Consider the following 12,167-nt stretch of genomic DNA (forward strand, 5'->3'; position numbering starts at 1 on the left):
TAATCCTTAAAATTAATTTCTTCTAATTTGTTTCAAAGTAACTGGTTGCCTTATCATCAGCCAGTAAATGCAAGGTAAGAGTTATTTTACAAATAGAAATTTGGGAGTTTTACAGTCCCTTTCATCTTCCAAAAGGAGATTTCTGGAAGTTTCTGGTCAGACTGTTCAAAAAAATGCAATTTTTTGGTTATAAATTTGTTATTTTAAGTACTATTTCAATATCCTCTACATCCTCCTCTGTCCTTATGAGTTTGTTTGCACCTGTTTTTTGTGTATGAATGAGTCTAAAATTTTCAATTTTTCCAACAGACTGACAGAAGATAACCACTACTGACCCCAGTTATGGTCAAGATTGTACAGACTTATTCATATATACTGAATTATTTGGTCTGTAATAACAATACGTATATTTATAAAATTCTTCTTTTCTACCTCTCTGAAGCTACACACTGACCAAGATAAAGGAGATGGAAATTTAAAATACATATTAACAGGAGATGGGGCTGGCAGTCTGTTCATTATAGATGAAAATACAGGAGATATTCATGCTGCAAAGAAATTGGACAGAGAAGAAAAGTCCCTGTATGTGCTACGTGCCAAGGCTATAGACAGAAAAACTGGAAGACAAGTGGAGCCAGAGTCTGAATTTATCATTAAAATCCACGATATCAATGACAATGAACCAAAATTCACCAAGGACATGTACACCGCCAGTATTCCGGAGATGTCTGGAGTTGGTAGGTAAAAACTCCTTATGTAAAATACAAAAAGTTGATTGAGCTGATTGGGAACTTATAAGTAATTTATTATTTGAGGCACTTGTTACTAGCTGCTCTGAATATCCATGGAACAATTTCTGTTGCCAGCAATGTACCATAAATAATTATTTTCTGCTGTTATTCATTTGTTTCTTCTTTATCCATTTTTTAATCCTTTTTCCATGCTGTAAGCTACTCTTCACTCTTTCAAGCCCACCAGAACCATGAAGAAATGCAGCATGTATGGCTGTCTCATCAGATACTACATAGTTTTGTCACAGCTAATGCTATCACTTGCATAAAGAGCATTGTCTTTGTATTTTAAGGTCTAATTTACCAAAACTTTTTGTACCTTTAGACAGAAACAACTTTAAACGTGTAAGTATGCAGTTCAATTAATACACAAAAATGCTGCAAAATATGTTTTTACAGTTCTTTTTTTTCTTTCTGCTATCAGCATTGATACTTCTTGTTGGTGGGTTGTTTGTTGTTTGTTTGCTTGCTTTAGTATGGACTTATTTATTTAATTGTGATTTTTTTTAATACCAAATATATGAACACTGTCTCTAAATAATTACATTTTTTTGTTTCAAAAAACATTTGCCTTTATGGGTAAAAAACTTACACCCATTTATAACTGCTGCAATGGAAAGTAAAGATGTGGAGTTACAGTAGATGTGATAAATACAGCATAACAGGAAAATAATTCTCTAAGTTTTGTTCAAATATATAAAGTGATAGATAATATTCACCACCACACATTCATCAGAAGTTATCACTACCTGAGTGCTCCACTTTTTTACACTGGGGACAGTTTCTCTCCTAAGTAAGCATAAAATCCATAGGCTATGGGAAACAACTAACAGAAAATTACTCAAGTGTTATTTACTTCTCATGATTTACTGTAATGATTTGTGAAGTCAGCTCTGGATGATGGCATTGTTAAGAGAGACAATAAAATACACATGGAATCTTGTGATTAATATGCATCTTCACAAAATAATTCCCAGAAGCTAATATCTCTGAGAGCAGTAGAAGAAGTATAACAGAATAAGAATTTATTTTATAAACATGAGAGTATAAATACTAGTTTTACTTATTTTATGAAATGAAATATTTCATAATATACTTATGAAATATTTTATAATAATAAAATAATATTTTGTAGTCATGAGAAAGAAACAAATACATTACCATTTGTAATGTGAGGAGTCCAAGAATGTTTCTTTTAAAGATATATTAAAAATAGAGAAATCCTTTTCATTCAGAATTTACTTTGCTGATAATCACTGAAAGAAAAATGTTGGCAGTGCACCTGTCATATTTAATTTGAAATATATTTGTAAGGAAGGAACTCTATGGGAATAGATAGGAAAAAATACGATGTCCATGTTTAACATTATCACCTAGTCCAACTTTATTAGAGTCAATGGAGAGGCATGAATAAAAGAGAAGTGAATATTATCCAGTGCTTTGGCACTGCCTGAGAAATATTAAGCCTATGAAATGTTTATATTTGATGAGGAGCATGACAGTGTAAGTACCATAATGTACTTTGAGCTGGGGAAGTGTCCGTAAAAGACACAAATAAATGTGAGTTTATTTTGAAGAAGAGTTTGTGTATTTTTCCTTGAGAAAAAGGACATAAACAGTAAAAAATGTCCTTTGGCTTCTCATATGAAGACAAAAGAAAAGATCTGAGCAACTCTTTCCTCTGTTTAATTGACATTTACTTGGCATTTATGAACATAAAAACCACTGGAATGGGAATTTTTAGAATTTGAATTTGAATGAATAAAAGTTGTTTTGTAATTTTTTTAAAAGTGGAATAGAACAAGAACCCAAATCCAGACTGGCCCTTTCTAGAAAGAGATATTCTATATTTTTGAAGTCAGTCATAAGACTGTCAGTTCAAGAGTCAGGATGTACATACAGATGTAAATAAGATTACGCACATATATATTTTTCTTCTTGGAGTCCTTTTGTGCTTCTCCAGAAAAGGAATTGGATGCCTTAACTGGAAAAAAAGAACACAACTAAAATAGAAGCCCAAAAGTTAACATTGTTAAAGCAGTAGGCCAAAAGCTTTTAGTTGGTTCCATCCTGTAGAATTTCAAGTGTAATTTGAGGTTAGAGTGTTGTGTAAAACAATTCATAGAACCACAGAATCATAGACTATACTGAACTGGGAGACAATCTCAAGTGTCATTGAAGTCCAACTCCTGGCCCTCAGCAGGACACCCCAAGAACACCTTGTGCCTGAGAGCATTGTCCAAACACTCCTTGAATTCTTTCAGGTCTGATGCTGGGACCATTTCCCTGGGAAGCCTGTTCCCCAGGGAAACCTTTTTCTAATATCCAATATAAACCTCCCCTGACACAACTTCAGGCCATTGCCTCAAGTCCCGTCACTGGTCACCAAAGAGAAGAGATCAGTGTCTGCCCCTCCTCTTCCCTTCACAAGGAAGTTTGCAATTGCAATGGGATCTCCTCGCAGTCTCCTCTTCTCCAGGCTGAACAGAGCAAGTGGCTTCAGCCACTCCTCGTGGACCTTTCCTTCAAGGCCCTTCTCCATCTTTGTTGTCCTCATTTGGATGCTCTCTAATAGACATAAATCTTTCTTTTCTTTTCTTTTCTTTTCTTTTCTTTTCTTTTCTTTTCTTTTCTTTTCTTTTCTTTTCTTTTCTTTTCTCTCTTCCTTTCTCTATCTCTCTCTTTTTTTTCTCTCCCTTTTTTTTAATGTGATTCTTTTATTTTTCCATTCTACCACAGTGTCCCCTTATCTAGATTCCTCTAAGGTATATTTTTTTTTCAGATTTCAGCTTTCAGTCTGTAAAAATTATTGATTCTGATGCTATTTGCAAAGAAAGGACATAAACCACAACATTCATTTTGATCCTAATCTTATTGTAGCTACCCACAGCACTGTATTTTAAATGGTCTCAAAATAAGTAATTCAGAATTCACTCTTCTTGGAGAGGAAGTCCCTTCCCTTCCCTTCCCTTCCCTTCCCTTCCCTTCCCTTCCCTTCCCTTCCCTTCCCTTCCCTTCCCTTCCCTTCCCTTCCCTTCCCTTCCCTTCCCTTCCCTTCCCTTCCCTTCCCTTCCCTTCCCTTCCCTTCCCTTCCCTTCCCTTCCCTTCCCTTCCCTTCCCTTCCCTTCCCTTCCCTTCCCTTCCCTTCCCTTCCCTTCCCTTCCCTTCCCTTCCCTTCCCTTCCCTTCCCTTCCCTTCCCTTCCCTTCCCTTCTATACTGTGTCACATAAAAGTGCAGGCAGTATTCAAGGTGAGGTTGCACCAGTGCAGAGCAGAGCAAGACAAAGAAAGAAATCACAATATAACATTTCAGAAAAACAGAAGACTGCAGAATAAAAAAAAAATAAAAAATAGGTGCCTTTTAATTCTATATTTTCTCTACTACAAATGGATGAAAATAAGAATAATATAATAAAATCAAGAATTTGTGGAAGAGAGTGGTCATCTTTATTAAGACTAACTGAAATGAAGAAGTCAAATTCCTGCATTACCTACATAAATACCTGAAATCATGAGGGATATTTTTAGACTGTATATAGAGATTCTTGCATACCTAGTCAAAGAAGTTTTATGGCTGGAAATCACTATATGGTAACACTATACACACTATAAGAAGTAGATATACTCACGATAAGCAGGTAAAAATCTGTATGAAAGTCCTAGTTCCTTTAAATTTTTTATCTCTTCCCAATTTTTTGTCTCAAATCACAATATTTTTCCTTAACTATTATATTTATTATGTTTGCCAAGTCCAACAAATATGACAGCAGATATTTATGAAAGCCCTGGAAAATGTCACTAAGATTGAGAAATTGAAGAGGAATCATCACTAGCATTGTTTCCAGCTGTGTGTATATCTGTTATTCAAATTACAATCATACTATGTACTTCTCAGTGTGTTACTGACTGCTTCTTGGAATAACTATGTCTAGAGCACACAAGGGAAAATGGTAAGTCAACACCTCTGACAGAATGTGTGATTTTCAGTACCAATAAGCAAACTTCCGTCATGTTTAACTAGTTTGATAGTAAGAAGAGTGAAAGCATAACGTGGATTTTCAGCACAACCTATCCAAGCCCGGGGGAAATATGAATGCTTATTTGTGCACTTGTTCGTGCAGCCATCAAGTTATATATAAATTAGCCCTGCTATGCCTAAATAGGATCCAATCCAGCAGTGTTATGGGTAAACCTAAAATGCTGTGTAGCAAAGTTAGTACTGGGAGTAATCAAAACCACTGAAGCGAGTTGACTGCAGAGTCATTTCAGATAAATTTTATGGAAATTATCATGTTAAACTGATATTGACTTGAAAAGTTGGATGACAAAGTTAGTTTAGAACAGTCTAAAACTCAATAACATGGAATTTCTCATTAAAATCACCCACTGTACTAAAGTGCTAAAGTATAACTGCTGTAGCTATTTTTTTTAACAATACTACAGTTGACTAGAAGAATCCTATCAATCATGTCAGATTCAGTAAATTGATTAAATAAAATATAATTTGAAAAAGTGAGAAAAAGAGGCTAGGAAGACCCATAATCAAAACATAATAAAAGAAGCAAATTTACAGAAGGTACACAACATTTTAAACTGATTGAATGCCAAATTCTAAGGTACAGTCTTGGTCTCAATGAAGAAATAGTGGATTTCAAGCATGACCTAGTCTCAACCACTTATCCAAACCCCCCAAAACTTCAGAGAAAATAAATAAATATTATACATCATGATTTTTTTTTTTTAATTTCCTAAAATAATCCTAAATCAAATCAAATCTAATACCTCATCTCACTGAGTAAACCCCTTTTCTCAGCCTATAAATAAAGTTATCAATAACTTTTTGAAAAGGAAAGTTAACAATAAGATGCCCTAAATAGTTAATCCTTTTGGCACCCAGGTCAATATTATTACATCCCTCTGTACCTGCTTTGCTAATTTTAATGAGTAAGGCTTACCAGTTTTATCTCATTAAGCTTCTTCAGCATGCAGCTGATGAGCATTTCACGACAAATTTTTAATCTTTGCATTGATTCTATTAGGAAAAGTGACAATGTCTAATTTAGTTTACCAGTTATTTCCTCAAACTGCTACTTTCTAAATCTATAGATCTAACCAAAGACACCTAACATATTTCAGGATTTCTACAGGACAGGATGGAAAATATATTCATCTAAATATAGATGAATATATTTTAAATAGTTAAATTTAGAACATACAATTTTTCCATTATATAACTTTTAATGAAAATAATCAGAATAAAAGAATTTTTCTTTAGTTGATCAGTAGGTTTGATAGAAGAATGTTTTATACAAAATACAAATATGGCCATTTTTAATTGGACTGTAGAGGATTATAGTAAGACTAAACATGTCTTGTACTGAACAGCTATTCTAAATAAAAGACATAAATAAAATATATATGTAAAAGACACACATGAATAAAAAGCTAGATGTGATTGCAGTAAAACACACTGGGTAATATGCATTAACATTACCATTCTTATTATTGTGCTGTTGTCTTTGAGTGCAGTAGTATATCCTGAAACACCAATTATGCAATGATTCTCTTAGAAGTTCCATTATCATTGTTCAATATTTCTATAGCATCTCTTGGGAATCTATAATCATCCTGACTACTACTTCACTTAAGTAAGACTGTACTCCATTCTGATACTATTTTTAGTTACACCATGTTTTCAGCATCACATAATCCCAAGTGCATTTCTCAAGAACAGTTTGTTATTTTGTATAGGAAGTTCTTACAAGAACAAGTAGGCCTCATGGTGGGGAAAAAAAAAATAAATAAAAGAACCAAATGCAGTAACCATCACATTTTCCATTTTTGAATTTGCTTATGTCAGTGCCCATTAATCTACAGATGTGTATAAACAACTAAAGGGAAGCAGCCCTCAGCTTTCATGTTTCAGCAGGAAATATTTATATTTTCTCCTTTGCATATTTTCCCTGGTTTCAGATATTTATAAAAAGAAGCTATGAATGACTGTCTTGACTTTGACACAAGCTTAAAAAAGCTAGTTTGCTAACTTGCAAAACTTCAGAATTCTAATTGTTAACGTGCACTCCATTTTAAAATGAATTATTGAGTAAGCTTTAAGAAAAAGATACATTTCAAATAAATATTTTATCCACAAGTTCATATTTTACAAGATAGAATTAGAATTCCTTTTAGTCAAACTAAGCATGATGGCAGAAATTCTGTAACTAGAATACTTTCAATATTTCTTTTTGCTTTTGCCACTATAACTAAAGAATTTCAAAACCTTTGTAAATGCTAGAATATTTTTTAAATGCAGAACTTTTATGCTAATTTAAATTCTTTCCTATTTCCATGCAAGTCTTTGTAATGAATAAAATAAAAATATATTAAATAAGAGTTCAGTGTCTAGTAACATTTTCTTAAGTCATCAAGGCAAAAAAGTCAAAACCCACTTTTCATTAAGTAGCCAAAATCATAAATCTTTCCAGGATATTTTTGAAGAATTTTGGAGTATTTGCGGTTTTTTCTTCCACTTTTGGGCATGAAGTCCATTAAGGACACGTATAGTATTTTTATTAGGAAAGTATATAGAAGTATTTATAAGAAATTTTGCATTTAGCATGAGGCAGAACTCTAGAAGAGTAGGATAAATGGGTGCTTTAAAACTTCATATTTCTAGTGTTCAAAAGAAAACTGGCAGAACACCAAAAGGATCTTATTTAGATCATGATTATTTTAACCTTAAATTATTCCATGATTTGTCTACACATTTATCTATGTCTATGATATGGACTGCATTTTCCTAGCAAAAAGGATGTCTGCAAGGCACTTACTACATCTCTGGTACTGTAAGCAGGTTATTTTGAGTTTGTACAGCTCTGCTGATTTCAAGCTGAATGCTACAGAATGTTAGAATCTTCCTGCATGGTGTTCATTCCATAATTAATGTGGATAATTTCTGAAAAATCTAAATATCCATTTAAAACTACTATTATTCATGGTTACAGACTGAAGATAAAATAAACCTAAAATATAATATAAATAATCTAAAACTAATATGTATGCATTGTGTATATCATGGAATCATAGAACACTTTGGGTTGGAAGAGACCTTAAAGATATCCCTGCCGTGGGCAGGGACACTTTCCACTAGACCAGGTTGCTCAGACCTCCCTCCAACCCATTGAAAAGTCCCAAGAATGGGAAAACTTCTCTGGACATCCCATTTCAGTTCCCCACCACCCTCAAACTACAGAATTTATTCTAATATGTAATCTAAACCAATCCTTTTTCAGTTTAAAATTATTCCCCCTTGTCATGTCACTACAGGCCCTTGTGAACAGGCTCTCTCCCTTTTTCTTATTGGGTCACTCCAGATACTGGAAGGCAGTAATTGGATAGCCCTGAAGCCTTCTCTTCTCCAGGCTGAACAATTCCAATTCTCTCAGTCTTTCCCCACAGGAGATGTGCTCCATCCCTCTAATCTTCTTCATGGCCTACTCTGGACTTGCTCCAACAGGTCCATGTTGCTCCTGTTCTGGGGACCCCAGGGCTGGCTGCATCATTCCAGGTGGTGTATCACCCTGTTGGCCAAGATGCTTTTGATGCCGACCAGAACGTATTTGTCTTTATGGGCTCTCTGTGAGTGTATATTTCTGGGTCTTGTCCAGTCTCTCATCCACCAGCACCCCGAAGTCCTTCTTGGCAGGGCCTCTCTCCATCTGTTCATGCCTCAGCCTGTGTTGATACAGGCTGAGCCCCAATCCTGGTGCAGCATCTTGCACTTAGTCTTGTTAATCCTCATGAGATTCCCATGGACCCGGTTCTCAAGCTTGTCCAGATCCCTCTGGATAGCATCCTGTCCTTCAGATGTGTCAATCACATTACTCACTTAGGGTACAAGTTTGCTGAGGCTACACTTGATCCCCTTGCTTATGTCATTTATTACAATATTAAATGACACTGGTCCCTTCTCCCTTCAGAGAGACATCAGTTGTCACTGATGTCCATTGGAATACTGAGGCATTGACCACTACACACTGGATGTCACTGTCCAACTAATTCATTATGCATCTAACAGTCCACCTATCAAATCCCTCTCTCTCCAGTTTAGAGAAAGAATGTTGTGGGGGACCATGTCAAAGGCTTTACAGAAGCCTGGTAGAAAACATCTGTAATGTCTTTCTGAAGAATTCAAATAACTCTCAAATTTAAAATTTACAGAACATTTTAACATTGCAGATAAGCTACAGAAAAAGGAGCAGCACTGTTTTTCTCGTTTCGGTCTCTGTTCCCTCCCAGTTGTGCTCTCTTGTGTTTTTCCCACTGTCTTCTTAACCCAGAAGAAGGTTTAAGGAAATAAATCATGATAAAGATGGATTGTTCAAGGCTGATATTCCCTTTCTACTACTTCTGTTCCCTGGTTCAGATCAGATGAGGTTAGATGCCAGAACTAGTGAATACGCAAAATATAGCAGTTAAAAGCAGGTGAGACTCTTTCATCCAGCAGTGTCTAACCTTAGCTAAAGAATCACTTGACATATCCATTTTTCTTCAGCTGCAAAATCCTTCTAACCTAAACAGGATTCCCTACTTTCTTCCTTATTTTTTTCTTTTCTTTTGAGGTGAGTACATGTTTGGTTTCTCATTAAGACACCAAAAGTCAGAGGCAGCACAATGGGAAAACCAGAACCATTTAGTCACCTGCTATGAGTAACATATGCTGACTATGAGCTGACTCTTGGTGCTACAAGAAATTGAGGGTTTGAAGAAGTGCTGTCAGCAAATAAAAGTAACTAGTGTTTGCTGCTAACAGAGGAAGGTATAAACAATTTTACCATTTCTGTCCTGTGAGAACTGGGCCACTGTCAACTCATTGTCAGTCTGTGACCTCATTTAAGTTCCCTTAGACCTCCACTTGCTGACCTTTCACAGAGTTCTCATCTAAAATATTTTTCATAGGAAGAAATAAAGTGCCAGATGTCCAAATGTAACGACTAGTAATACAATGGGTGACTTGTATATGGGACTTAAGATTCGTCAACTGATTGGTCTAAATTTTGGAGATGCAGTTTTAAGATGACTACAAACTCATTTAAACTCAATTTACTACTACTTCCTAGAAGACTAGAACAGCTCTACTCCATAGATACATAATAATAAATTCAGCTACTGTAGCAATGGACATTGAACCGATAGCCTTGGAATGACAGTCATCTTGCCAAAAGGAATGTTCAGACTTGGATTGTGTTAAATCTGCCTCCTCTTTCTATCTCTTTGAAATGACTTGTTGCAAAACTGGCAACATTTTTGCAACAAATTTATTATTTCCCATTATCTGTGTATGTTGAAAAACAAAACAAAATGAAAAAAAGACAAAAATCCCAAAACACTGAATGCCTCCCTCCCCCAAAACAAACCTGCACATCTCTAAATTAGAATTTGAAACTAACATTAAAATTCCTGTCACATATCTGCACTAAATATTTTTTGATGCATTCATTTTCCTTACTTTTATTTCATTAGATTTTCAGCTATAACACCACAATCTGTGAACAGAAGCATAATGCTCCCGAATTCTTTACATCAGCACTTTTACTTACACTGCAGGGCAATACAATGGGATATGGTCTGTCTGATTAGAGATGCTGTCTCTCTGAACAGATGCTCAATCCTTTCATCTTTCATGCCTTCACATCTGAAAACCAAAAATCTCACTTACATTCTGAAACAGCATGTTGCTTCAGCCAGTGTGTAAAACTCTTGATATGAACATAAACCCATCTATACATCCTTTGCTATAAACGTGTTGCTGTTCACAACCATGAGGAACCGTTTTTCAGAGCCACAGTAAACAGAATTTTTATGCACAATGCCAGTTTATAGGCACCTAATTTATTCCCTTATGAGCCTTTGTAGCTACCAACCACCAAATAACTTTCCTTCTTTTCAGACGTGCTACAGAATAAGACTTGCAGTGAGACCCTTCTCACATTTATTGGACCATATTGAAGCCTGCAGCAATTGAACTGCTGGTACTAAGGACTGGAATAGCTGTCTCTAATTAACAGTACTAATATTAGGAACCCCTGTGTCTTTTTCAGAAGAAACATGTCAAACAGAGGCATATGTGTGTTATAGCCTTAATTCAACTAAAATATGCCAGACATTAAATTAAACAGCCTAGTGCTGGAGAGAAGAGATTGTCTAAGGACAGATTATACATTAAAAGTGCTAACATTAGTGTCACTGTTTATATCAAGCTAACACACAGAGTTCTTTTCTGAAACCATGTAATTATGCTCCTTGTGCACTTTTAGTTGTCTGAAAAAAAAACACCTTTAAATCATTTAAATCATTTAAATGATTTTTGAGAATGGAATTTCTCAAGTGGTGGTTCTGTAGTTGGCTGGGAAGGCTGGTTACACAGATCTAAGTCAGGCATTGCAATTAACTAAATTAAAGGTAAATTAAAGGCAAATTAAAGATAAAAGGTAAATCTGATTGAGATTTATTTTTATATGTAGGCATAAAAGAAATTTTTCAAATTACAGTGAGAAGCATAAACTTTTAAAATTATTATTATTTGTTAAATTAAAGCCCATCTGGGATGCTTACTTACCCTAATCTACTGAATGTAGAATATTTTCAGTTTTTTATTAAAAAAGACAGCTTTCTGAATGCCTGAGTATACACCTTAGTTGCTAATATTATGCAGATGTCTGTAAACTTAAGGTGTTGGAGCTTTTTTAATCATGCTAACACCTCAATGCATCTATTTTTAAACTAAAACACAAAGACAGGGTTGTTTCTGTTGATTTGGATTGATTTGTTTGTTTTTCCGTAGCAGATTTCTGCATAACTTATAAAAGTCTCTAAAATATATAAATAAAATACAACAGATCATATTTGGGTTCAAGATAAAACACTTTTTTTCCAATATAACATGAATCAACTAATCATCACACAGAGAGAATGCACATGAAGATGCTTTGACATAATTTTCAGTCTTCAAAAGAGGTAGTAGTCTCATTAAACTGATCAATCTTTCACAGAATAAAGGTCTAGGTTCCAAATCCTTCATTTATTCTGTATACCTCTTTTTGTGAGCTAATCCTCAATCCTCAATGTTGATCCTCAATTTTAGTAGGGTTACTGGGAAGTTAAAGCTTTATCTCATGTAAATTTGAATTATTAGTACTACTTCAATTAAAAATTATTTAGCTGCAGAATTCTAGCAGCCTAAGAGTAGCAAACATAGAAAAAGAACATTACTTGCCCCAACAAGTCCACTATTCACATTAATAGATATGTTACAATACCTGTCCATAATGGATACAGTATTATTAAATAAGAAAATGTCTCATTTAGAATGTGCAT

The 12,167-nt window shown here is 34.7% G+C and overlaps 1 protein-coding gene across 1 annotated transcript in view; it reads left to right on the forward strand.

The window, feature by feature from the left end:
- Positions 1 to 12,167, forward strand: part of CDH9 (cadherin 9) — a gene marked incomplete at both ends in the record, with an annotated part of 67,296 nt that overhangs the window by 21,012 nt on the left and 34,117 nt on the right. The window contains one exon of the mRNA XM_083880036.1: positions 443 to 737. Within this exon, the coding sequence (XP_083736162.1) occupies positions 443 to 737 (295 nt within the window). The remainder of the gene's footprint in view (positions 1 to 442; positions 738 to 12,167) is intronic.

Source organism: Zosterops lateralis, assembly GCF_965231275.1.
Source record: "Zosterops lateralis genome assembly, chromosome: 1".
Taxonomy (NCBI): domain Eukaryota; kingdom Metazoa; phylum Chordata; class Aves; order Passeriformes; family Zosteropidae; genus Zosterops; species Zosterops lateralis.